Source organism: Lathamus discolor, chromosome 3 (genome assembly GCF_037157495.1).
Source record: "Lathamus discolor isolate bLatDis1 chromosome 3, bLatDis1.hap1, whole genome shotgun sequence".
NCBI lineage: Eukaryota > Metazoa > Chordata > Aves > Psittaciformes > Psittacidae > Lathamus > Lathamus discolor.
This window is the reverse complement of record NC_088886.1, coordinates 31,905,244-31,933,144: the sequence shown is the minus strand read 5'-3', so window position 1 is coordinate 31,933,144 and position 27,901 is coordinate 31,905,244. Positions and strand designations below refer to the sequence as shown.

The 27,901-nt window shown below is 44.0% G+C and overlaps 1 protein-coding gene and 1 long non-coding RNA gene across 8 annotated transcripts in view; one reads left to right on the top strand and one right to left on the bottom strand.

Moving 5' to 3' along the window:
* The window catches only part of LOC136011940 (calcium-activated potassium channel subunit beta-2), a 149,614-nt gene extending 124,390 nt beyond the window's left edge, over nucleotides 1-25,224 (top strand). For 2 of the 4 annotated variants that reach the window (XM_065674531.1, XM_065674533.1), the window contains exons 2-5: nucleotides 8,850-8,960; nucleotides 14,065-14,235; nucleotides 16,663-16,858; nucleotides 23,078-25,224. In XM_065674531.1, coding sequence (XP_065530603.1) covers nucleotides 8,850-8,960; nucleotides 14,065-14,235; nucleotides 16,663-16,858; nucleotides 23,078-23,362 — 763 coding nt within the window. In that variant the 3' untranslated portion in view covers nucleotides 23,363-25,224. The remainder of the gene's footprint in view (nucleotides 1-8,849; nucleotides 8,961-14,064; nucleotides 14,236-16,662; nucleotides 16,859-23,077) is intronic. The other 2 variants (XM_065674532.1, XM_065674534.1) reach the window with 2 other exon arrangements.
* The window catches only part of LOC136011941 (uncharacterized), a 29,353-nt gene continuing 15,056 nt past the window's right edge, over nucleotides 13,605-27,901 (bottom strand). Inside the window, exons 3-6 of one of the 4 annotated variants that reach the window (XR_010611516.1) lie at nucleotides 25,788-25,967; nucleotides 24,086-24,185; nucleotides 23,091-23,331; nucleotides 13,605-17,468 (exon numbers count right to left, since the gene is read on the bottom strand). This is a non-coding gene — a long non-coding RNA (uncharacterized LOC136011941). The remainder of the gene's footprint in view (nucleotides 17,469-23,090; nucleotides 23,332-24,085; nucleotides 24,186-25,787; nucleotides 25,968-27,901) is intronic. The other 3 variants (XR_010611519.1, XR_010611518.1, XR_010611517.1) reach the window with 3 other exon arrangements.

Here is a 27,901-nt window from a genome sequence, read left to right as displayed (position 1 = left end):
TTTACTAACTTACCTGCACAAACCCAGTGCAAAAGTGGTTGCCTGAAATGGCAAAGTAGCTTTATACCAATACCCAAAGCCAACCTGCTTACTGGGAGAGCAGTGTAGGCTGGTGGACTTGAGCACCAGGCTGGATCAGGGATGAAGCCAGTAAAAAGCTGGTGCAAATCACCTCCTTGCTCTGTGCCTCTGTGTCTCACCTGTACTTTTGCAGTACTGACAGATATCTCTGCACAATGGTCTTTAGTAAGATGTGACATGTGAAACCTCAGCAGCAGTCTAGCACTCATGCTGGCTGCCCACCCATCAGCAGTGCATGCATTTGGACAGCTGCAGTCTGTTAGATCTTCGTAAAAATTAACAAAGAGACTAAATGAAGTCTGCTGTATTTTCCACAGAAAATAAAGCCAAACAACAGCTAAAGCTGGGGAGGGGAGGGAGGAAAGGGGAGCAGAGAAAGCAGACCAAAGGCAACATAAGAGTTGTATTTATTTTTTAATCCCATCTCTTTTAGTGTCTGTGATGAACGCTGTAACTAAAGGAATCTAACTGAATTAGAATTTCAATATGTCCTGAGCAGATTGGAGCTGTTTCCATTCATGAGCAGCACGTCCCAGCTGTAATTGCCTGCTTGCTTATCCACACAGCTCTTTACAGCTAATCCAAATGCAGACTCAAAAATAAATAGTGCCAGTGCATTCACTTCCCGCTGGGTAGTAGTTTTAGCCCGCCTCTGCTTTTGCTTTGTTCCGGCTGGTGCTCTCAATGGCACAGGGACTGACTCAAAGGAGATAAAAGATGATTGACCTGCTCAAGGAATTAGGTGGCAGAAAAAACACTCCTGCCATATCTGCCCTGCCTGCTTGTGCTTTTCCTCTGGGTGCTGCTTTGGGTCTGTTTATCTTTCTCTGCCCTCACCTCTCTCCCCAGCCGCATCATTCGTGTGATCTGTTTCTCCTTCGTGGCTTCCCTAAGGGCTGCTAGTGCCCACCCTGTCCCCAGCAATGCCTCACCCTTCTTCTCCCTCAGCTCCCACTTGGAAACACACCATCAGGGTTTTAGCACCACTTTCCTGAAAAGGAACACTCTCTTCAGGGATATTTAAAAGCTGTGTACTTCTCAGATCAGGTCTTCTCTGGAAGGGTGTAAAGCTGAGGCACAGCGGCACAAAGCTGGAGCTGGAGTGGACATCCCCACGAATGGGACATGGCACTTCCTCAAAGCAAGGCTCTGCCTTTGCTCTCTGATATGGAAATCTCTCCTCCCTCCACACTGGGTGGAAGCTGGCTGTCCACCGCCTTTTAGGCTATTTTCTTCACTACATCCACCACAGACTTTGGATAAGTCTCAGCAGCTTCTGTGCCTCTGTTAACCACCTGTAAATTGGTAGTGCCAACATCCTGTTGCATCACAGTTTGGGGATGTAAATCCCAGGTTCTGAGGTAATAGTGGTGGAGGGACATGAGGCAAGTCAGAAGCCACTTCAGTTCAGCATAGTCAGAAGTGTCCAGCTTAACTGTGCAACCAATTAGTCTCAAAAATCGCCTTTCTAGTATCCAAAAGAGCCTCATCTAAGATCTGGTCAAGTAGATACCCACAAAATCTCAGCTGGGAAAGAGGTCATTCTCTCTTTCATGACGAGAGACTGCTGCCAGTGTGGAGCTAGAGCTGGAAACACTTCCCAGTGCTGGGAGTGGAGGAGCAATGCAACAGTAAGCCTCCAACTCCTTTCTCTCGGCCTTTCTCCATTTCCCACTATATTTGTCATGGCATGACAGCAAAACACAGAGCATCTTCACTGCCAGCCAGCCTGGTCCAGGGCCATATAGCTCTTCTGGTGTGGTGCAGCACCCAAAGTGATATATCCTTCTGCAGTTACAGAGAATTCTGCTAAAACGTGAAGGATTGCAACAAGCGAGGTAGTGCAGCACTTTGTCTGCCTTCATTCTCCTTCCCAGGATCCTTCCTCATCAGTGTAACACTACTTGGTCTTTGGTAGAGCAGATCTCCCCATAAAACTCTCTTGGCTCAACTGGGGGCATGTTGCAGGGGTATGACCCAGCGCTTGCCACTGCTGTGCCCTCTCCCAAAGCCAGCCCATTTCACAGGCAGATTGTGCCCTTCTCTGAAGGCAGAGAGCAGCTGAGTTGATGAATATAGTGCTTGTCCAATGTGTCACTTGCTACGTAAATTCAAATTCAGCACAAGAAAGCTAAAAATGTTTGCAGAGTCCTGACAGGCAAAGGGGACAATTATCCTCAGCTGTTCCTCACAAATGCTGATCCCCAGTGACTGCAACGTGCCAAGAGAGGCATTGCCTCGTGCTTGGATTGTAAACTCATCAGCACCAAAACATGAGGGTGGTAATAAGGGCTGGCTCTTCATTAGATGCTCTGCTACCTGGAGATAGCCTCAAAGTATCTTCTGTCAGGTACAGTGGTGGAACTAGCACACACCTTGTACTACATCCCAGATGAGGAAGCTGAGTTCATAGTGTCAGTGCTCCAAGGTGCCCAGAAGAAGAAAAGTTTGGACTCTCTTGCTTGTGATGACAGATAGTAGCTCCCTCCTTTTTAGCTGATCTGGGGACACAGGAATTTCTTCAGAGAGTTGGTGTTTCAGTGAACTAATCAGAATACGTCTAACACAATGTGGCCAAGGTGAGTGAAACAAGTCATCTTGGGGATAGTAAAGTATAGGAAGAGGCACTGGGGGGGAAGAAAAGGAAAGAAAAGAAAAAGTGGAAAAGGAAGTTAAAGTCAGAAAGATCAGGAAGAGTAAAGACTATAAAGTCTACAGCCGTGCTGTGTGAGCCACTTAGACTGGCCCTTGGGAAAGAACTTGGGAAAGCAGCCTAGGGATAAAAAACATCATTAAAAGGCAAGGCTTGAAAGTTTTTTGAAAATGCAGAAAGACAGCACTCAAGAAAAAACATCAGGAGATGAAAACCTGGAAGATTTAGAGGTTACTTTGGAATATTTATTTTTGAAGTATGAATATATTGTGATTTGTCACATAGCAAAGAGGTATAGATATCTCAGCCTGTCTGAATCTCTCTCTTACTCCTGTATATACTGGGAGAGGGAAGTAACAATTGTAAAGGATGACTTCAAGTTAAATGAAATTTTGCCTTTGAAAACAAACACAAATGCTCCTGTATTCCACACACAGCTAAGCTGCATCCCCATATAATGGCTTCAGTTGTCACTGGCAGCCCTGTTCTCCTCCTCCTTTTGACATGGAGTGTCCTAAACATGTCTGTGCCATGGGAGCCCAGCAAGACTGCCTGTTTATCTCATTCAACTAGAAAACTAGGTGGAGAGCTCAGCTCTGAGCTCTGTGGAGATTTAGGAGAAGGGCTAGAAATAGAGGTGAATTCATTAATGAAGCATCATTAGCCTCAGTCTTCCTAAACTCTTGTCAGTACATTAACACCAGCTGCCCACTGTCCATTTTCCCCTTGCCATAATAAGGAACCCCAAATTCAAGGTCATCTGCTAGTTGTATTAGTCAGTTAGTACAGCCAGGGCTCCTGAGATGCTCCAATGAGAACAGTTATTTATGTCACTCTCTCCTGCAACATGTCCATTAGCTTGCGGTACAGCAAAGTCTGGTCACGAGGCAGAAATGCACCATTTGATATTGCTGTTGCTGCTTCACAGTTTAGTGTTGCTGCTGCCAGAGCATTAAATGATCCCTAAGTGGTAACTGTCTTCTACTAATGCAGATGCATTTCTTTTATGAGTTATCTTTTTGTTGGTTTTCTTGGTCCGTGCTTCCTGTTCTTCTCTTATGGCCACACACAAGTGGGATTGGGGCAAGCAGGCACTGTGCTCAGATGGACACCTGAAGAGAAAACAGGTATTTTGACTACACAAAACCCACTGCCCTCTGAATTGTGCAGAACAGGGGAATTGCCAGCTAGATGTTCGCCAGGTTTCTTGTTTCAGTGCTAGCTTGCGAGACCTCCCTTGATATATGTGTACTGGGGCTTTTGTGTCACACCACAGCCACAGCCACAGTGGGTCTCACCCAGATACCCCAGGTTTGTCCTCACACTCTCCCTGGTGTAGCTGTTTCCATTCACCCCTACATGTTGTCATGGACCATTCTTTTGAGTCAGACATTTCAGGAACTGGTTTTTGTCCCGGGTCCAGCTCTTACATTCTTTCAATACCAGGACTAGAAAACTCCCCTGGATCGTCTCCTGAATCAGACAGGAGCATCTTAATACAGCAGTTACCTCCACCACTCTGCCTGCAGAAATATTCCATGCATCCAAAAGCCAGACTACCCAGCAGTCAGGCTACACTTCAACAGGCCATTTTGTTTATTCTTCCATTCTTCATGACACAATATTTCTCCCTGTTTTCTGACTCAGCAAAATCATAGGTAAACATACTATCATGAGACATAGATGTGGGTAAGACTATTGGGGCATAACTGTTTATATTCAGTAAATTCACTTTAAAGTTAACCACTGTCCCCTTGCAGGTTGTATTTGGCGCCTAGTTTCAGCCTCTTCCTTTTCCTGTAGGTGGAAATTTTTCCCAAAAATGTCTCACTGGCCATGAGAAAGACCAAATATCTCCTATCATCCAATAGCAGCTGTCCTGTCTGTCCAGGAACTTGGCACTGACCATTGCATTGTGACACAGGGAGAGGTTAACATGTGGGCTAGCAGAAAAACTTCAGGGCTCACAGGGAACTGCCACAGGATTCAAATGAATCCTCTAGCAGAGGAATACTGGGATGTAACATCCAGAGCACTTGACAGCATGACCAATGTAGGATGTGTGTGTGTGTGTGTGTGTGTGTGTATGTGTTCAGACAAAGCTTAAGAGGTCAGTGATTATATCTTTAGGCAATTGTTTAGCTTTTGTTGGCTTTTGATGACTTGGGTTGTCTTTTATGAGGCAAAATTAATGCAAGTGCTTCCCTTTTTACAGCGATCACATTGCCCAGGAAAAGAAATGCCGTAAGGGGAGCAAAACTCTTTAGTTTGGTGCCATAAATGATTCTCCTAGGTCTCAAAAACCCTATGATTAATACAAACATAGATAGTGACAACTACAAATAAATACACATATAAAACCCAACTCTCCATCTAAAAACATGGTCTGCAGTATCTCTCTTTGGCTGTTCATAGATGTGGTAACCTAGAGGCCAGGGACATTCAATACCAGTCATGACATAAACCAAAGCCCAAAGAAGGAAAGCAGCCAGCCCAGAGTGAAGGTGAGGACAACAAAGCACATAATATACCTCCCAGGGTACCAACTAAGGGATTTTAAGATTCAGCCTCAAACTCTAAGCAAATGTCACCCCATCACATTTTCTTCACACTGCAGTCTTCTCTCAGGCAGTTGCTGTTGGGTGGACTTGTTGACATTCTTTTGGACAGGGCAAGGTAGTTCTAATCTTATAGGAGCTATCTCAAGTCTTCATTTTGCAAGGGCTGGAAAAGTGGAAGCCTTGTCAGGTTTTCCAGCGAGTTACTTAAAATTCACCAGAAGATACTGTTCAAGAGGAGGGTGAGAATGGGGGAAGATAAGAGGAGCGTGTCAGCCCTGGGCAGACCCACTGTATCAACATCATGGGCCTTTAAAGCTGCTTCTCAGGCAGTATGGAACAATGAAGTGCCCTAGGTATAGGCATACATAGGAGAGTGTACGCTTTTTACTTGGCATTGCTCTCTTAAACATTGTGCATTTATTCGGAGTAGATGCAAATGCAAAGAATGAGGCATGTTTTGTAAAAACCAAAGGCAGGTCTCCTTGTCTGTCTCTGGAAACCACACCAAGAGACAATGGTATTGATGCCACACTGGGTAAATAATGAAGGAGACAGGATTGTTCAGGCAAAGTCAAGCAGAAAGCCCAGAGTTCAACACAGCATGCTGACTCTAGCAAAAGTCACATCAAGTACAGCAGTTTTCTGGTAACCTGCCCTATGGGAATAACACCCACAGACTCCTGAGGGTCAAAAAGCAGCTTGAAGCACCTCTTCTAAGCTGATTTAACAGGTATTGTCATGACTTTAGGTGCTCCGTCTGTTCCAGCAATGGCACAATCCACTTTCACTCTAAATGCTAGGCTAACATCCTGCATTAGTGTGTTTCATAGGCTGATTACTTGTTGCAGGATAAAAATTGGTTGCCAGCAGCTGACTCAGAGAGGCAACAGGCAAAACAAAGAAAAGTAGCTCTACTTGTTTTCTCGGAAATGAGAGAAGGGACAGGGAAGGAATGGGCTTCAAAGCCCTCCTTTCGGGTTAAGTTGGGAGAGAAGAAAGGTATGGAAGTTTGCTAACTGACCCTATGGGGCAATACCTAGTCATGTAGGTTGCAACTGTTCTAGCTTACAAGCCCTCCAACGGCCTTCAAAGTAGGGTCTTGAGGAATTTGTATTGTTACTGTTCCACCTCACAGTTAACCCCCACCTAAAGGAACCACTGATTTTAGTAATTTATATCTGACCTCAGGAGTGGCAGCGTTAATGTCATCAGTATTAAAATTTTACACAGAATTGAATGTGAGATTGTGTGTTAGTGACTGTCAGCTTGGATTGCCCCACTAATAAAGCAGGCAGTATTAATGCTGTCACATATGGACTGCTTCAGGGCACTGGCGCTGGTCTGAAATCCCTCTAACTTCGGTGGGAAGAGAAATACCCCTTTTCCTACTCCAGCATCCCCTCATGGGACAGACACTTCTCACCCACCTACTGCCCCAGCAGTGCTCCTGCAATTTGCTCTGGAGCTTGCAAATCCACCTCCCTGCCCAGGCAGTCCTGTCCAGATGCCCTGTAGACTTAAACAGCAGCAGAAGCTGCTGATCACCTCTAATGTGTGCCCAAGCATTGCTTAATTAAGAACAGACTCTCTGATAGCATTCGCCACCATCTCCTGATGGCTCTGGGACAACGCAGGCTGTGGCAGCACAGCCAGCCAGGCTTTCCTGTCATGCAGCTCATGTGTGATGTCCTAAAGGGTGCAGTGGCAAATATGTATTATTTTCCAGCATTAAAGGACTCAGCCTGGGACAGGTCTCAGTCCAGTATCAGATGTGGCCTCTAGGCCCTTGGGCAGTTCTGAGCCCTTCTGCATTGCTCAGTGCAGAAAAACCAGCTCGTTCAGTGCAGGCTTGGTGGTCCTGTTGTGCTATCTGAGGTAGTGAGTGCAATCTCACATACCAGAGTAAGGATTAGACCCAAGATCCTGCAACACACATTTCTGTCCATTATCACTATAAGACACTTCTCACTGGCTATAGTGATTAGACCCTGGCAGATGCTATTTCACCTTCTAAACTATAGTTATTTCAGGAAGGAAGAGCTTCATCTTGTTTATTCCCCAATACTTAACTTGAGCAGTTGTAAGGAAAGAGTCTTTTTTGGCTCTCAGAGCTGCAGTGATGACTACGGAGTAAGGGAAGAGGCTGAGGGAGATTCCCCTGCTTCTTCCTCTCTTCTTTTGGACCTCTTTCTTGTCCAATTTGCTGTGCATGAAAGCACAAAAGTTTTGTGGAATACTACCTTGAGCAAGGTCCCAACCCACAAGTCCCAGTCCTGGGCCAGCATCTCTGAGCATGGCAGCAGGATCCCAGCAAGGAGGAGGTGGCAGGGTGGCCAGCTTGGCCAGTTTGCCCAGCCTGCTGCCCAGCTGGGGTATGAGTTTTACCTGGGTCTGCTTCACGGTGGGGCTCTGGGCTGATTCTAGATGGAAAACCCGGTCCCTTGGCACCCATCAGCCTGTCTGCGTACAGATGGGTTTTAGTTCCCATCCATGTCAGTCTTCCCCTCCAGCCACCTCTACAGGATCTAAATATCCTCCCAGGATCACCACTATTCAAATATTTAAATTAGCCCTTTGCATGATTATGTAGATAGTGACATAGCAGGCTTTTCAGACAAGGAGCACTGGGGAATTCATGTGCCTTCCCTGCTGACAGCATCAACAGTCAAGTTTAGTTTTCAGTGAGATGAAGAATGGCACCCAGTGTATGAAAAACTTCAGCACCAAAGTATTTGGTATCTGGAATATTTCATTCATTTTTTTTTCTTATCCTTTTCCCTGAATGCAGTAAAAGCACAAAGGGCTGTGCCATGAAGTAATACAAAATACAGCTCCCACCAGGAAGGGTTCAGTTCTCAGAGGCTGAGATTTTAGCTGAGCCTCACTAAACTCAGCAGCAGATTAGGAGGAGCTACAATGGGGGTTGTAGCCTTGCTAGAAGAGCCTGTGAGAAGGTAGCAGTCCTCATACACTGCTGTGAAGCAAAGAAGCCCCTGGGCAGAAATCTAACTGGTCTGGCCAAATGGCCCCAGAACAGCAATTTCTCTGTGGGAAAAGACATCTTTGTCACATCAGTTACATTTCCACGGAATGCTGCATTTACATCACATACTTGTACCTCATTCAGACACCTTCCTGGAGATCCTCACCTTACTGAGAACTGCAGTACAACCAGTTTATTGTAATGAACATGTACATGCTTAAACAATAGCCACGTTGTCCCCCAGAAATACTGCCATAAGAATACTGGATGTAGCTATTAACTTTTTTTAAACTACCAAATATTTCTGGTCCATGGTGGAAATCCTTTGCAGTGTGGAGCATAGCTAAGCCTGATTAGCCAGCCTCCCGTTTTCCCAGTGGGGCTAATGAGATTTGTCCTTCGTTCACACACACTGGTCTGTCACCCCCATTATTTTACATCTCACCTTGAGTTAAGAAAAGGTACATCTTCAGGGTTCACTGGGCACAGCCACAGTGGATTTGGCACACTGGATGTAATATGGTCTGCCACGCTGGATGGGCAGTGACAAAAATTGTCCCTCTTCCCCCAGGTCCTTCCATCGTCCCACTGCAGCAAGCAAAGCCAACACTGGGCAATCCTCTAAAATGTTTATTTGGACCAGTGGCCGGAGCTCTACATCTTACAGACATGATGAGAAAAGGTAAACAGCATCTATGCTGATTGTCTCTTACAGGTTTGAATCTTTAGGAATGTGGCCTGTAGCTTCTCTTCAGTGGTGGCTCTAGAGAAGGAGGAAGGATGCAAAGGGTGTCCTCTCTTTGCCTCTCACCCTCCCAGCTACTGCTCCACTGACAAGAGGACCAGCCAATGAGTGCCAGGGTTAACGTGCCAAGCCAAAACAGAGTGGAGGGACAATGCCAGAGCCATGGCCAAATTCTTCCTTCTTCAACAGCACACTGTGACCATCTCTGAGGTCAATACAGACACACTTCACGTTTAAAAGCACACTGATCGCTAGCCACAGGTTTGCAGCCCCAGCTCCAACCCCTGTGAAGCCTTTATGTCTTTTGCAAGTGTCCTGCTTCCAGCCCAAACGAGTGCCTTCTCTTCATCCACACACACACACTGCCCTATGTGCCCCTGCCAGATCATTGCCCTGCATAACTTTTACACATCTGGATGATACAGCCAGCTCTCAGAGATGCTTTCTCTTTGTATGCGTGCATGTGTGAGGATAAGCATGCATGCAATACACTGCACAGTAGCTGGGGGATGAGAAGTAACCTAAGAATGAGCTGGTAGCCACCAGCCCACTTACATGGTGTAGCTGGAGGGAAGAGGTTGAAGGAGACAGAGGACTAAATGAGTTACTGGATCTCCCAGGGGAGCAGGGAATAGAGGAAATGGAAAGAGAGGTTTTAAGTCTGCAGATAAAGGCAGCAGTCAGTTGGGAATGAAAGAAATTAAATATCACTGATGAAAGAAAAATTGTCAGCAGTGCTCAGACTCATCCTTCCAAAATCTCTCTCCTTTGTAGTGAGATTTGCTGGACAGCTTGTCTTGTCACAACTGGACACATTTCCCTTACTTTTCTTTTCCCCCTTCCCTCCATTGCCTCCTCTCCTTCAGTTCCTCTTGCAGTCACTATCAACCATAATCACAAAATATCAAATTCCAGCGAAACAGAAGCAGACCTCTATGTATCTACAGTGTCAATTAGTAAAACACACTCTTCAGATATTCTGATGAGACATACTGCTGGCACCTGCTTGGGAAAATGCTGTCATGAGTTCAGGCAGCAGAGCTGCCCTCAGGATGCCAAATTTCTTTGGAGAATTGGCCCATTTGCTGAACTTTTCTGCAAAAGTGGCAGAGGTGCTCAGCTCCTTTGATAATCCAATCCCAAACATAATTTGAAGCCACAAAGACCAGCCTGGCAGCAGGCTTCCACGAACTTCCATTTGGAGCTGGTTGTCTGACTGCCTCCTGTACTTCTGCAAGTTTTCTCTTTAATTGAATTTTCTGATATCAGTAAACACCTCAACATGAGGTAATTTGAGTGACATCTGTATAACAACTGTGATATCAGAGAAGTGAATGTCAGTTCAAAGTCACTCTAAATAATTCAGGCAAGCAGGTATCCCCATCGGACAAGCCCCATTACTGCACAGTTGCTGGAGGAGGCAGCATCTCTCTCAGTGCCACACCATGGTCCATTTGCAAGGGAAAGAATTTGAGGGTAGGTAATTTGTGTCTATTTAAAGAAAAAAGATAAGTAATTTCAGGTGCCTGGAAACTGAACCTCTTTGCAGAGCTCCTACATCTACCCATTTTGGAGTAAAATAAGAATTGTTGTACTGGGTCAGAAGATTACTTTAGCCTCTCCTGCTCTATGTGGCTGTGCCCAGTTGCAAACTCTTTGCATACAGGACCATTCCTAATACATGCCTATAAATTAATCACATCCCCAGAGCTACAGAGCTGTCCTGTGTCAGCAGAGGCCAGAGCAAGTTAGTTTGCCTCATCCTTCCAGTAAGCGAGCGTTAAAAGATCATGTACCTCATGACGGCAAATAAAGCTCTTGGCTTCAGCAAATATGGGCAACTCTACAGAAGATGTGGCTGGTAGGCTCAGATCGGCGTAGTAACTCTCCTTGGCTGTCTCACATTGTGGTTAACATAACCTGGGCTAATTTCATCACATAGGTCCTCCCAAAGCCTTCCTCTGGAGATCACATTGCAGAGGGATCCCCACACTGCTGCTGTGCAGAGAGGTATGGAGAGGGAAATCTCTGCTGTGTACCCAGCAGGCACAGTCATGTCCATGTTTCCTTTCTGGCAGCCGATCCCAGGTAGAGCAGCCAGCCCATATCCTCTGAGCAGTTTGGCAAAAGCAACATGGAGATTTAGCAGGGGAGAATTTCAGTTTGGAAACGATCAGGGGAGCAAAGAGCTTTTGCCCTTGGAGGCTTGATTTCTATTAAATGTCTTTGCACAGGGTGGAAAGACCCCATGTTCTGACCACTGCAACTTCTTTACAAACAAACAGTCCCCCTCAGTGTCAGATTTGGGAAGTTATCACAGGCAACTGCAAGTATTAGATGGAGTCACCTGGATGAGTAGTGTCTGGGATGCAGTGATCTGTACTTAAGCACACCACAATAGTCAGCTAATTGTGCCTGTGCTGCCCTGGGATCCAAAATCAGCCAGCTAAGCATGGCACTCTTCCAGCTCACCAAGCAGAAAAGGTCCCTGGGCTGTGTCAAAAGTACACACATACACGGAATCCCCCCCAAGGAGCAATACACACACGTGTGCAGGCCTCCATTGCCGCTCCAGATAAGGAGATTCCGAAGCTTCTCTGTTAGTGGCAAAATATTTTGCACAACGTATCATGTCCCCCAAAACCAGGGCTCTGAGGGGCAAAAATGTGAAGTCTGGTAGCAGCAGATGTCCCAGCATCATAAGGAGAAAATTGACACCTCCCCAGTGCAGGCATGAGCTGGAAGGAAAAGGAGGGATGGTTACTCAGCGTGTCTCCCGGGCTGCGTCAGGACTGATGCATCACACGCTGGCATGTGCCACAACACCGCGTGCCTCAGCTTGTGTTACCACATTGAATCCTGGCAGGGATTCGGGAGAAAGGCCTCAGGGGCATCAAGCTACCACTTTTCTTGATGTTCAGGGCTTTGAATAACAAATATTTGCAGAAGAGCAACTGAATGACTGCTCCGAGCATGACCTCTAAGGCAGAGCTTTATTTAGCTTTACTTACTATATGGCAGGCGAGTGTGGGATATCCACTTGGTGGGTGATCACCACATACCATCTCTTTTGCCAGGAGCCTGCCAGTTAGACAATTTCTACACCACACCCTTCAGCCCATCCTTTTTTACCTCTCACTGCATGTTTCTTGGCTCAAGGCCACATGGGAAATATTTGTAACCATTCTCAATTAGCTATTTGTTTTTAAATTGTCCATTTGTATCCCTTTTATGTCCTAGCTGCTCTGATGACATTAGTGAGCGATTGTACTGCGTCTGCTTTATGTCTACATGCTGACATAAGTTATGCTGTGTGATCAGTTAATGTGCTGGAACTGCACGACAATCTCTGCCTTCCTGCTTGCTTCCATTTGGGAACAATGCAAATCCTAAGAGCAGCTCTCAGAGTTAAATACAGTTTGATAAATAATAATAGAAAAGTAGCATCAGACTATTACTCTACATTACTTCTTTGAAGGCAATTGCATCTGCCAGTTCACAATATATCTTTTCTCATAAACGCCAGAGAAAATTTTGACAGGCTGAATTACCATTTCATTTCGAACTAGGAAAACACTGACAAGATTTAAAGGATGGTTTTGAAGAGAAAGCATGGGCATCCAAAGATGTGAATTACAGTTGGATGAAGAAACCTTAAGGGGTCTTAGTTACAGGAAACTACTGACAACAGTATCATCTAAGAAAGGTTTTTGCTACAAAACCCCACACCATATGTGCTTTTCCTGAATATGACTCATCACCTAAATACATATCAAATTCCAGTTTCGGGGATTTTATGATTAAACCTATTTTCTTGTTTCTGCTCTGCTCATGTATGGTTTTACATCTGTCTTAACTCCATTTCTTTGTCCCTATTAGTGAATGTAAGCCGTATGTTTGGTCTGACATCATGCTTTTTTCCAAGGCTGAGTAAAACTTGGTGGTTTCAGCAAAAATGAGTGGTGGGTTTGCTAGAGCCCAAAGTGATGTTGATGTTGCTCACCTGCCATTTTGCAGACAGTAGAAGAGGAACTTCCTTCACGTGTACTACTATGCCCATGTTATGGTGGTGCCAGGGCTCAGAGGTGTGCGGTTCACATGCTTCGGGTGCTGCCTGGATGATTCAAAAGAACTGTAACAGAAAACACAGGAGATTTTGACCAGCCTCAGGTCTGTAAGTACATTTTAAACTCACAAAGTTTGAGTGTGTTTGAAATGTACTCAAATATTTCCTTCTTCACCATGTGTCCTCATGACTCATTGAATCATCAAAGGCTCAGAGATGAAAGAAGGACTTATGGTTAGAAAATGCAAAGGACTCTCTGCTGAAGGGGGAATGGTTTGTTGTATCTTCTTTCTTTTTTTTTTTTTTAAATCCCAGAACAAATAGCTCTGGTGAATAATTTTCTGCAAGGGTTTTCACTGTAATGAGTAACTGGGCTTCCAAAAAGCTATTTTACAAATAAATAAGCTCTCAATGAAAAACCTCACAGAAATCAATTGCAAAATCCCCATAGTGTTTCATGAGCTTTGAGTCACACTCAGGGCAGAAAATCGCCTAAACCACTAGCCTGTAGGGAATGAAAGTAGAATGTGGTCCTTTCAGATAATTTTAGTGATGATTTTCTTCAGGCTGATTTCTACGTATGGAAACATAAGACCTGAACTAGAAGAAAAGACACCTCATATACCTAAACATCTTCTAGCGGCCTCAGATGGCATCAACAGGTCAAATTCACCTATCATATAATCCAACTGAGCCAATGAAGCTGTACCAAAGAAGGATTTACTGAGCTGGCACAAGTGTCTAATCTTTATATTTGCTCTAAGGGGTTTTTACCTTTTCAGAAATGGCTGTAATTTATTTTGGAGATGAATAAGTTTCCCCCAGGTCAGAGTGAATCCAATGAAAAAGGACACCTGAGGACCCTTAAGCCTTTCTCTCCCACAAGATGGGTATGGAGGTGGAACTACCCACCCTGTAAAAACTTATTTGATTAAATATGAACTTCACATAAGAATGTATTATTTTCAACCTCAGAAATATTTACCAAAAAATCAGGGATCACGATCTACTGGACAAAAGGAAAACAGTTACAGCCCTAAAAGCTGGAGAAGACCGGGCCATACTCCTCGGGCTGGCCATGATGGTGTGCTCTGTCATGATGTACTTTCTCCTGGGAATCACCCTGCTGCGGTCTTACATGCAAAGGTAATTTCATGATGGTTACCCTGATCTCACTTCATGTGCCTTATTCTTTCAACTCTTTTTATTAAAGTTGAGGGGTTTTTTCCTTTGGTCAGCATAGGCCTGATTCTGCATTTCCTTACCCCAGTATAAATTAGGTAAACTTACAGCAAAAGCATGTTGGGTAATACCAGCGTAAGTGAGGGAAGAATTAGTTCCCTGTTTGACAAAACCTTGATCCATAGACTTTAAACCTGCCCCAGTTCAACACTAGTATAATATCCATATCAGGCAGCTGGCTGAACCCTGTAAGCCTCTCAGGGGCTGCCGCTGCAAAGCCCGGATTCAGGAGAAAACAGCAGAAATATTTAGTGGCCTCAAGCAACAACAGATTTCCAAATGAAGAATGGAGAATTAATTTGGGAAAGAAATCAAGCTGCTCTGTATGTATGCATGCATGTAGCTTTCCATGTAGGCTATCGCTTTCATTTTGACAAGTGAAATCTTCCTGAAATACAGCATTTTGCTGAAAGTGAAAGATCATCTTTCATCATTACTGCACTGCACTTAACTTTTCTGAGGCCATCTCTGGCTTCCTTCTCTGCCATGAAGCAGAAAGCTTGACCTGTGATTCATTAGCATTTGAAATCAGTTCACAAGCACCAGCCCTATTAAAACTCCAGCCCAGACTATAACAAGACTGTCAGAAATGTTTTTTCCACCCTGATGACTGGATGTGTAACTGGGGATCAAAACATCAGTCCATCATGCCCAAACCACCCTGAGGCAGTAGCCAATACTTGGCATGTTTTGGCTTACCCACCACTGGCTTCTTCTTTAGGCATGTACAATAAGTGCATACCAGTTAACTGGTATGAACATCTTCAATTATATCAGTGCAACTGCAGGGAAATATTCCTTCTTGACCTTGCAATGATAAGGAAAATGTAGCCATGCCTGAGGGTGAAGAGTACTGATCTGCAGTATCTTATTTGTATGTTAAAGGTATTTGTTCCTTTTTAAATCCAAGTAAAGTTGAAAACAAAGATCAAGACCTGTTAAGTATCCAAGAGCATTTGCTTTTGCAAATTGCTCTCCCCTACTTTTCAGCAATATCAGGGTCAATTGCAGAGGCTGCTAAGGTCAAAATTGCTCATGTGGAAAGATATGATTTATATTGCAAACCATATGAAAAATTGCCAAAAGCACCTATGAAGTATCAAATATTCCACCTTCACAAGTCTGTTTCAGGTAGATGTTACTTTATTACCCCCATGAATGAATGAAACAGCAGTCAGAAAGGTGAAAGTGAGAAGACAGCCTAGGAGTCTTTGCTATCCCTTCGCTTCACACAGTCAGGTCTCCTTAGGGATTATTCTCCTTTACGGACAGCAATACCACTTCAACAAAATACTGACTTGGAGGAAAAATGTAAACAAATGACCTTTACATTTGATTTCCCCCCACAAATTGCAGCATAATTTGAATGTAAAATTGAAAATATGAGAATAACTGCCAAAGTAGCATATCTGGAAAAATTGTCATAAATCTTTGATATTACATATCATGTAAAGCCTTTTGTAGGTTTGTCAAGGGACAAGCAGACCCTGAGCCTATTCACGGTGAGGAGCAGGACAGCCATGCTGGGTGTGAGCTGAGGTGTTGAGTGGGGCTGAAACCTTCCCCCAGCCCATGAAAGGTTTTTTCACAGAACCCTCAGTGTGCCCTTCCCATGGCTCTCATCCCCAAGGAAAACTCAGCCATAGATATTTAAATGCATGCAAGAAACCCAGGTGAGCATTGTCAGTGCACACCTAGGCTCTATCATTCAGTTTTAGCCTCTGGTAAATTTGAGATAGAGCAATTCCAACAGCTGACTTAACTTAGGGGAAAAAAAGCAAGGTGCCACTAGAAAAAGTCTTTCCCCAGGGACAGCTGCATGCAGAACCACTTATGTGTTACTGTGTCTTCATGCATATCAGTATGTGTACCCTGGTAATTCAAAGTTGTCATCCCAGCCTTCACTTTAAACTGAATGGGGTTTGCTGTTTAACCATTATGTCTTGGTGCAGGGTGTCCTGTCATGCAGCACTGTGTGCATTTTACTCTTCGACATGGCAGGCTGCTCAGTTCTCTTCTCTGATATCTCTCCTGGTTCCATTTGGTTTCAAATATACCTTCTCCAGACTAAAAGTTCCAGTGCCTTTTTCATTTATCCATAGACATAAGTGAGTCAGGTACTTTTGTTCCCAAAGCACAAACTTCAGGTACAGAATAATACAGTCTGTGATGTGTGATGTGAGAAAGTCCAGCCTTCACTCAAAGCCCTGCAACACGTACTGTCTCCTACAAGATGCCCCTTGGTATATCCCTGATGGAAAGCCTGACCTGCATTTTGTGCCTATTGCCCATTCTTGCCATGCTCTAACATGTCTTTTTTTTCCTACTTAGTGTCTGGACAGAAGAGGCTCAGTGCTCGCTTCTCAATGCATCCATCACAGAAACCTTCAACTGCTCATTTAGCTGTGGTCCAGACTGCTGGAAAATTTCGCAGTACCCGTGCCTCCAGGTGTACGTCAATCTCACCTCTTCTGGCCAGAAGCTTCTGCTCTACCACACCGAGGAAACGATGAAAATTAATTCTGAGGTAGGAGCACAGAATAAAATTTCTTCCTAAATGGGTTTCCAGAGGGTTGCTCACCTTGTTTTATGCATTCCTCGCTTTAAAGCAATATCAGCCTTCCAGCTCCGGCTTCACTGGTAAATACACAGCAGAGAAAGCAGAAATCAGTGCACAGACTGAGCTCACATCTCTGGAGGGGGCAGATTTCCACCTCCATCCCAAGCAGGAGGATGAGCTCTTCCCTCACTGGGCAATATCCCCTGGGGGCTGGAACCTTCCTCATCCTTTGCAAGTGTTTTACAGGTGCAAGCTAGTGGTGAGCACGTCACATTGATATTCTTGAGGAGCTGTGGACAAGCCACTTACCACCCGGCTTTGACTGCGTGATAGCGAACACACCTAGTGATGTGCACAGAACGTCCACGGGGTGAGAACAGAAATGGCCTTCTTACTACTGGGCCAGGCAAGGCAACAGGGAAAGACGAGAGTCCCGTGTCTAGCAGCAGATATGTCTCTGTCTCAATATCTGGTGACAAATTCTGCATCCTGAGCATCTCCTCTGAGGTCAGCTATGCCACCAGGGTCAAGGCAGATGTAGATGGTGCAAAGATGCTGAAAATGTGCTGAGCAGGGACTGTCAAGACAAAAGCAGAAGCATGAAGAGAAAAGGCCTGGCTTTGGGGCATGTATAAGCTAGGGAGTCAGCCCATATTTCTCATCCGACTTCCCTGATTCCAGACGTTAAACAAACAAACAAAAAGTATTTTTAACAAACCTGAAGGAGAATTCCTCTGTCTCCTTCAGCAAATACAAAATCCATTATAACTCCATCCAGGTGGGATGGAGACAACTCCTGTCTGGAGGCTATAATGAACACAGCGGATGCACAGAATGCAACTCTCTGCCAGCCCACAGCCACAGCTGTGCAGCTGATGCAGTGCTGTGTATCAAACCAGACAAGCAACCACCTCTTTGTTAGGGAGTGGAGGTGGCTAGGAAGGGTGCTTGCTCCCTCCATGCAGCATGGCAGGATAGGACTAAGAAATGTCCCTCTCCCCACCTTCCTATCTTCATATCTACAGCACCTGGGTACCCAAGACTGCAAACTGCAGTGAGCCAGGACGCAGCTAAGTCATTTGACTTACAAGTGCCAGATTTGCATTAACTACTTAGTTATCCAAGGTCATTGAACCTCCAAATATGGGTGGTTGGCAAAGCACAGCCTGTAACAGCAGAGCCCCGATTCAAGCTACTGACAATGTAACCTATTGTGTTTCTATTTATGGCAGCATTTCAGTAGACCAAATTACTTTTGCATATTAAGATGAAGTGCTATTAAAATCAGTCAAAGCATGGCGTGGTTGCACTGGGCCAGTTATTCTGATAATTAGCTCCTGTGGCTGAGAGAAAAAGCTCTATGGATCTGAAGCATGAAATGGGGAACAGTGCCCCCATCTTCCCCTCCAGCTCAACATCAGTGCAGAAAGGAGGCACTTGTCATTTGTGAAGCCTGTGGTAGTACAGACCCCGCATTCTGCTGGGGCAGAAGCAAAATCCAGCAACACTCATGCCACAATTTGATTAAAACAGATCAAATCGGTCTCTGTGCTCCACTGGATTCAAATAAATCTCCACATTCTTTTATTGATGACTTCTGCTTGCTGAAATAGACTTTGAAATTCTCCCGCATGCCGCCTCCTCTTAATTTAATGTAGGCATAGTTAATGCTTCTCCAGCCCAAGGTTGTTTTACAAGTTAAACTCTGCTCTCAGGAGGATTCCTAGGTTTTCCTGACATGATGCTGGCTATGTGACCTGAATCCAAATGCAGCTTTGCATGGAAGTTTGCAGTGCCTATAAAATACCTTGCTTCTTCTGCCTAGCTGGGATCAGCAGAGACTCCAAGCTCAGACCAGCAAGTGGAGGGGTGCTCCCTCTCCCCCAGCTGGAGAGGGGCTCCACATACCAGGAAGAGCAGCCTTGAGCACCCCAGCTGTATGCTAGCTGTCTCTTCCCATCCACCTACTCAGGCCCACGTTTCCTATCTTTGTTCTTACCAAATAAACAAAATAGCAGCTGCCCCTTGTCTCACTGAGCCCTGACATTACTGTGGACACTGCAAAACACAGTGCTTACCCTCCAAGGCCAACACCAGTGATCTTCAGAAGGTCAGCATCCCCCTGCCAACCTCTGCCTCACTGAGTACCACCACACATGCAGAGCAGCATCTGGAGCCCATCATTCCCCTGTCCCCACCAGGTAGCACAGATGGAGCAAAATGCACTTTGACATTAAGTAATGATTAAACTGGGAGACTTGCTGTCTAAACTAATAAGGTATAGCAAGGAGTAGGTGCAATTTATCTACAGCGTGCTGCTGCCCGTCTCTGGTGAGAATCACTTCTAAGTAAGTGATTACCAGTTGAACTGCTCAAGTGTTTCCCAGGAAAGCACATGGGATTCTTTGTGGCTTTTCATTGCTCTTGCCATGCATACTCTATCTCCAGTCTTCAGGAGAAGCCAAGCTCCTTGTCAATGCTACAGCTATTGCAACTTGAATGCTTTCACAGATCACCTTCCTTCCTCATCTGTCAGAGGGTGTAAAAGCCTCTGCAAGAAGTAAATCAGATGGTGCCCCCTCATGCCCAGATCACAGAGCCAGGCTGTTACCCTGAAGAACGTCTGAGTTAGTTAAAACAATGCCAGAAGCCCCATTTAAATCCTATGCTATATCATTTCTATTATATTATTATTATGCTATACTTTTTTTATTATTTGAGCTACTGCTAATTTATACACATGCACCATAAGTGAGGTAACAAGCAGGACTGAATCACCAGAATCACTGTTATGCCAGTTTTAACTGCCTGAGATTCAAAAATTATGGGGGATGTTGTGGTCTCCTACTGAATGTTCAGGTGTTTATAATGCAGGGTAATTTGCCTGGTGCAGAGAAGCCGTACTATTCAGCTGCAGTTCCCAGCACAGCCATTTCTGGGCTGGGACCAGAGAATTCAGTCTGCAGGAGTCGGTATCAGACCAGCACAGACACAAGGCTCCTCCCTCAGCCCCCGGTTCAAACCTGTTACATTTTTCAGAAGAGACATAAATTGATGCCACAATTCTCACAATGAGCCACGTGTTTCACTGCCCAGTCAGTCATTGACCTAAATGAAACTGCCCCCAGCTTGTCTGGAGATGCTGTGTGATCTCTATCCTTGGAGATACTTGTAACTTGACTGGACAAGTCCCTGAGTAACTCTGCACTATGCAGGGCATTGGACTGGACATGTCAGTTCATACAGGTTACCTATCCAACCCTGTAAACAAGGAAAGCAGAGCTGGAAATATAAAGGCAAGGTCTCTCCATAACTGTCTGGTATGTCCTTCTTGTGATCAGGTTGCAAGTAACACAAGAACCTCTTTTCTCACTTTGTATTACAGAATCCTCACTCGAGGTAGAGGAACAGACATTATTTACTTTCAGATTTGCAGATTTCCAAGCATTTGACAATGCAGACATTGCGATAAAACAGCAGATTTAGTAGACTAGGTTCACAGGCACAGTGTAACAATTGCAGATAAAAATTCCCTGCCAGACATTGAAGAAAACTAAATGAAGACCAAACCAAGGAAAACAAAAGCATCCCATTATGCACACCTGCAGACATGTTTGCCAATGACCTGTGCAACACAGCAGTCACCAACATGGCAGTCAGCCCTGTGTTATCCCTGGCATTTCAGTGGGGAAGCCAAAGTATGGAAGTAGGTCAGAAGCTCCCTACAACTGTAACTTAATGCACACAGAAAGTCCTTGTGCAGAGGAGCTCCTTGAAGCTGAGACTAAGACGCCTCCCAGAGCTCAGAAGACCTGGAACAAGTCAGATAGCGCATGGAGTAAAGGGCACCCATGTCTTGAAGACCATAGCCTGGAGAGAGATATGGTTTCAGCACAAAAAGGCTGGCTCAGAGGCAAAGTGAGTCAACCTCCCCCTGCACAACTGCACTTCTGGGAGCTTCACTCTCAGACCCTCATGTCATGGGCAGCCCAACCAGCTCAATATGGCTGGTGGCTCTGTGCCATCACTTGTAGAAGGCAACAGCTGAAGTTCTGCTTGAGCATCAGGTTTCCTTTGAAAATGCTTGGACTATATTCAGACTTGCAAGAAGTCAGACCTCCCCCCCCCTGCACTCCTGGGACATTTCCACAGTCCTTGAATCCAACAATCTGTCATTTGGGCTTTTATATGCCTGCTGTTTTCTGTCAAAAGAGAAGGGCTGGACTTTGGAAAGAGTTGCCAAGTCCTCATTTAATCTCTTCCCTCAGAATATTTCATGGGACTTCAAGAAACAAAAGCGTGTAGCACCAAGTTTGCAAGAGGGGGAAAAAAAAGGCAGGGGAAAAGAAATCTGAGCTGGAAATACTGCTGTTAGACAGTGATAGCGCAGAACTTAGTAAAAGAATGAGGTACTCTTCTCTGAGAAATTTCCCCTACTTACTAATTTGTGATCTATTAAAGAGTCATAGGCACTGGAAGAGGGCTGTGGTTTCAGGCATTTAAGACAAAGATGGGCAGAGTGCAAGAGAATATCCTGGAGCAGGCCCGCACAAGAAGGAAGAGGAATGATATACTACCACCGATATTTTCCATCTCTAATTTCTGAAGCTCCATGAAATATTCATAATGGCAATGCTGCCATGCCCTACCCTTATAGCTCCACTCTGCTAACACCAGACGATCTTTCTGCAGTGCTTCAAATCATATTCTGTGCTAATAAACTTGCCAATTAATCAATCAAATCCTGTTACGAGGTTAATCCTTTGATCGTTATTAGGACTAGAGATATGTCACTGTAAATTACAAAAAAAGTCACAGTGTAGTCATGAAAAAGAACAGTGGGGCTTTTATAAAGTATGCCCATTAAGCCAGTGATAACCAAAAGCCATGGGTCACATTATTTTAATCAAAACATCTTTTTTCTTTTGCAAAGCTCACTTTCATTTAATTATTTGGAGCTACTTTAGGTGCTCACCCAGGACAAGCAGTGCAGGCAAGGAGCATGGTGGGACCCACAACCACACCATAACTGCAAGGGGGCAGTGACCAGCTGGGTCTCCCTGTGCACATTCAAGTAGTTAAGCAGCAGATTTCCATCCCTCCTGAAGCAGTTAATCAAAACCCTGTACAGGTGTAGAAACCCTCCAGATGTGGAGGAGAATGTCTAGACATGAGGAGGGAGTGATGTGCCCTGTGCTGCTCCTATCAATCCTTTTCCAGACCAGCAGCAGCAACACCAAATTCAGGTCTTTCTGCTCTAGGTCAAAATGCAGATGTGGCCTCCACCATTGCATGTCTGCCCCTCAGCTCACAGGCCCACACTAGCTCTTTATAGGAAATGGTCAGCACAGGCTCAGGCTACTGTCCTGTGCATCCCATGAAATACCTGTAATGCATGGACTCCATAAGCTGATTTTCATATTAGTTTGCCTTTAATATTCTTTGAGAATTCTAGTTTGAAACTCTATTAGATAAACTACCCTCAAACCTTTTTTTCTCAGTGACTGAGACTGAAATTCAAGCAGCATCTTCAGAGAAAAGGAATTGTTGGATTTAGACTGGGGTCCAGAGCAAAAACAACACGAAGACCCATCCCGGTACCCAGGCTGATCTTCAGTTAGAATTTGAATGAAAGTCTTCTGGTTGTCAGGAGGAAAACAGCACTTTCTCCTAAACCATCTGTTTTTCTCTAATTGAGGAATTACCCCCATGGGAAAATCTGTATAAAGGTTTCTCATCAGCCTTCTCTGCAAGTCAACTCCTGTGCCCACTACAATCACTTTGATACAATCCAAATGAGATATAAACTACCAGATCTTTATTTACAGAGAATCAGTTACCCATCTAACTGCAAGCATATGCATGCCACTTTAGATGAAGAGGTACTTCATCAGTTCCATTTCAGCATGTGTAAATTAGCAATAATAATATATTCACCTAACTCACAAGGCCACTGTGCAGATTAAAGCATTAATGTTTGTACAGTATTTGGATGTTCTCCAATGGGAAATTCTGTAGATGTGAAAAACATTGTTTTGTCTGTGATAAATTTATTATTAGGTTTAATAGTATTTAACTCCATAATCTAACTAGCATAATCATCTTGAGATTTTCCTGCTTGTCACCTGAAAACAGACACTGTATCTGGTTTGGAAATACATTTTTCTTCCCCTAATTTCTTCCCAGTGTTCATACATACCCAAATGTGGCAAGAATTATGAGGAATCCATGTCACTGGTGAATGTTGTGATGGAAAACTTCAGAAAGTACCAACGCTTCTCCTGCTTCTATGACCCTGAAGGCGTGCAGAAGAATGTGATACTAACCAAACTGTACAGCTACAACGTGCTGTTCCACTCCCTCTTCTGGCCCACATGCATGATGATTGGCGGGGTCGCCATCGTCGCAATGGTAAAGCTGACTCAATACCTTTCCCTCCTCTGTGAGAGAATCCAAAGGATCAACAGATAAAAATGAATACTTCTCTGAGATTTAAGTACAATGAAAATACTGTTTTCTCATTCTTCACCAAAGAACCTTAAGTTTGTAATGTGCAAGTCTGGTATAAGTTCCTTACTATATTCTTATGAGTAGAGCAATAATGCAAAAGCTGTTCTATATGCAAACATTATTATTATGCAGACAACTGAAAAATACTGTTTTGTGTTGACTGTCTATATGATCTTGTTCTATGCTGAGACTAGTATTTCTTTCTTTTCTATGGCCAAAATAGGGCTCAGTGTGACCATTTGCCAAGCTTAGTCAATAGGTATTTTCAATGTAAAAGGAGTCTGGAAAAAAATCACTGCTGGACAAAGGGCAGCCAGCTACTTGTGCATTGCTGAGGTCTCACATCTGGCTGAGCCCATTCAATTGATTTATGGCTTTGCTTTTTTATTATTGGTTGCAGGGGGAAAGGGGGAGCATTGATAGTGAGGGGTTTTATGGTAAGGCAGCACAAAAGGGACATATTTTTGAAGCCAGAATAAGCATATGTTATTTTCAGCCTCAGTAGGACTTGGTGATGCTTTGTGTTTGCTCCCCCAGTTCAGAAGTAATTTGTACCCTGTAGTGTTTCAGGTCTTTTGGAAAACACTTCAGAGTTTTATTTCATTGACTGCTATGATTTCCTCCTGTCTTACCCACATCACCTCTGTCACTCACAGAAGCTGAAAAGAAAAAAAACAAAATCACCTTGTTCCATTTTCTCGTCTGAGCTCTACTGATGGAGGTGGGACCAGAACTCCTATGTAAAGGTTTATCACTCATTTGTCATGTATTTGCTACCATATCACTGTAAAGAAAAAAAAATAACACAATCGGCTATTTTTTCATTTTTTACTTCCAACTATTTTAGATTTTTTTACTTGATATATATACAGATATATATATATATAAAGAAAAAGCTATATTGTATCTAGTTGTGTATTGGAACTTGATTATTGGGGGGGGTGTTCGTTTTTACTCACTGGAAAGCGAACAGTACAAGTCATTTATAACCTTCATCCTTGGATAATATCATAACATGGAGGAGCAGCACTGCAGGATCTTATCCAATATTCACAATGTTATTTGAAGTCAAAGGTCTCTGTTGCTGTGACATCAGCATTGACAAAAATCTCATCCAGTTCTATGGTTTTATTAACTGAATTGTTAGATAATCATCATAATGCGTCTGGAAATCTCTCCTGACCTTAACTCAGTTTGCAGTGCTGGCTGACGTGAATTATGATTTAAAGGCTCAGGTGCAATGATTTATTGGAAAAACTGAGATTCTGACTAAAATGTTGTCCTGTCTGTCAAACATTTACCACAGGGATCTTGCCAGTATAAATTCATATGTACTGTAGTCACGATTTCTGCATAACTTTTTATTCCCCAGTAGAAAGCATTCCTTCTTATGTTTTAAAGATAACTCTCTCAGTTTCTCACTTCACACCCAGCCTGAAGGACAAACCCAAGGCAGCTCTTGTAAGCACCTTGTGACTCAGTATTCAATCTCTCAAAGAAAACATTTACAGACCTATTCAAACCAAGAAGCATTTTCCCCATCAAAAAGACTGCAAAGCAAGTACTCTGCCTCGTTCCTCTACAGGTACCTTTCCACAATGTAGCATTAAAATTTTCAAGATGTTTCAAAACTTTACAAGTCATGCAAGTGTAACCTGAGCTGTAGGAAGAAGAAGGGAGTTCTGAGCACTGAAAATGAACCCGCAATCTTGTAATCAGTAGTATAATTTTCCATAGGTAAATAAATTCCTGGAGGGTGGGGGTATAATGAGCGCTCCGAAAGTATGTAATAAAAATATTAAATTAAATCTTCCAGATTTCAATATGCCTTCAGGTCTGGCCTGTTTCATCAGACTTTTTTCTTTTTTATAGCGTCTATTACCAAGACACAAGGAATGCCAATACAACAGGGCATTCGTCCCTTGTCCAGCTCTCTGCATCAGCTCAGTCACTAATGCCAAAGGAAGGACCATGCTGCCAATCACAATTCACAAATCAGAAATGGTGGATGGCATCACCAGCCAAGAGCCATGGTGGCTTTCTCACATCATTACTTCCACTGACATTGGCTGTTTACTTGACCTGTGACAAAGTAGCTCTTTGGCTCTGTGTGTGTGTGTGTGTGACATTTTCAGCACCTGTGTTTGTGCGTTTAGGTTCTGGTGACAGGAAAGCTGATTATTCCTGACATTTACACATCAAGCACTGCTTTCAACAGGTTGCACCATAAACATTTCACCAGCACTCCTGTGGGTGAAACATCTTGATGCTATTGCAGTCTATAATCATTTTGTTGACATTAACAGCAAGATCTGTGGGGTAGCAAAACAACTTGAGTAACTGGATGGAGTGAGGCAAAACAATAATTTTAAAGGGAATTACCCACCTGATTACTAGCACAGTTAATCCCCTCCTGGAGCGTTAGCGTTGAAAATGTGATTTTTGACTTGCAAATGTGATTTTTGACAACTCCTGCTGTCCCAAAGAGAGGTTGTGTTTCAGTGGAGATGTTAGCTTGTGCTATTTCTTATCATTTTAATATCATGTTTCTCCCCTGCAAAAGGAACTGTAGGCAGCTTAAATGAGAAACACATGGTAGTGGTCCAGCAAATCTACTCTGTTTGAGACTGGTCCCAACTCTTCCCAACACAAACATTTCACATCTCAGTGTCTTAGCTGGGCTTTCAGGACAGCTGGGAACAACTAGTGATGCAAAACCATGGAACAGAATGGTGTGATATGAAAGTGGTAATGCAGCATCCAACATCTCTTATGAGCCTGAGAGGCACCCTTGCAGGATTTAAAGCATGTATAATTATTCCAGGTGCCCAATTCACATAGTCTTTTAGTAGTTATTTTTTAAATTAGATTATTTATGTCAGGTCTTATTTCTTTTCTGGAGCATCTTAATCTGAAGCGTGAACATCCCTGCAGTAGCAATCTGAAACTTGGCACCTTGCAGCAGACTTACTAAATGTCACCAGCTATGACAATGGACAGCTTATTTTGATTTAGCTTTTTGTCGTGGTTTAAACCCAACCACAAACCTCGTTCACTCACTCCCCGCCTTCTTGCCCTCCCCCTGCTCCTGGAGGGACGGAGAGGAGAATCAAAAAGAATGCAACTCCCACGGGTTGAGATAAAAGCAGTCTAGTAACTAAGGTATAACACAAACCACTGCTGCTACCACCAATAATAATAGTGCTAAAGGAAATAACAAGAAGAAAGAATACAACACCTCAGCACCAGCCAACAGATAACTCGCCCCACTCCCCCCAGCCGAGCACCGACCGATACCTCGTCCAACCCTGCAGTCCCAGCCCTTCTGGGTAACTCCCAGTTACCTCCTGGGCATGATGTGCTGTGGTATGGAATACCTCTTTGGTCAGTTTGGGTCAGGTGTCCTGTCTCTGCTTCCTCCCAGCTTTCCCTCCTCCCTGGCAGAGCATGAGGCTCAGAAAGTCCTTGGTCTGACCAAACATTTGAGCAGCAACTAAAAACATCAGGGTTATCAGCACTGTTCACAGGCCAAAAAATGAAAATATAGCACTGCACTAGCTACTAAGAAGGAGAAAAATAACTGCTACTGCTGAACCCAGGACACTTTTCCAATTGAGAAGACATCACTTTATCTCACAAAAGGTACCCAGAGTGCAACTCCAGTGTGAGCTTGATGTGACTACAAAGAGAAGAGATGGCTCAGGAAACAGGAAAGAAAAGCCTTCACATCTCAAGACACAAACGCAGTGATTTCAATCTTGAGACATAAAAAGCAAATAAAGGCCCAAGGCAAGGCTGAGGATACTGCTGGCTTTGCCTCCTCATCTCCATCCTCATCACCAGCCACAGAAGAGCTCAATGAAGAAGTTGCTGAGAAAGAACTGGATGGTGAAAGCCTGGTCCACAGGTTCTTGCACTTTTTTGATTATAAAAGCTGTGGCCTCACAGCAATGCACCTGTTCTAATACAACCTCTAAAGGAAATGGCAATTCCAAGGTAATATTACCTTAACAAGCTAATTTCCCTTCTCATACAGTCCTGGTCTTACTAAAATAGCTGTAGCCATTCAAGCAGACTGAGCCAATACCTTTGCAGTAACACAATTTTGTCATAGACTCGGTGTCTGAGCATAGTAGCATCAGCTCTCCATCAGCCACTGTGCTGTTCATCTAACGGAGATCTGAGGAAAATAAACCCTTTCTGCTCCACTGAACACTTGTCAATTCCCAACACTAGATTTTGCAGAAAGAAACCATGCACAGCTTGTGGTGTACCCAAACATCTCACAACTGCATGCAGAGTTTGCCAGATTGTTTTTGTTGCACAGGAATGAGTGAAAAGCAGAGAGGGTAAACACCAATTATTTTGTTTCAGTGTTTTGGAAACAAAATGTTTCCATTTTTCAGTTTCAACTGATGTTGCCTTTTAAAATCGGGGGTGGGGGGCAGGGGTTTAGTAGGAAAGATTGAAATTGTCATCTCAGAACATCCCTGATCATTA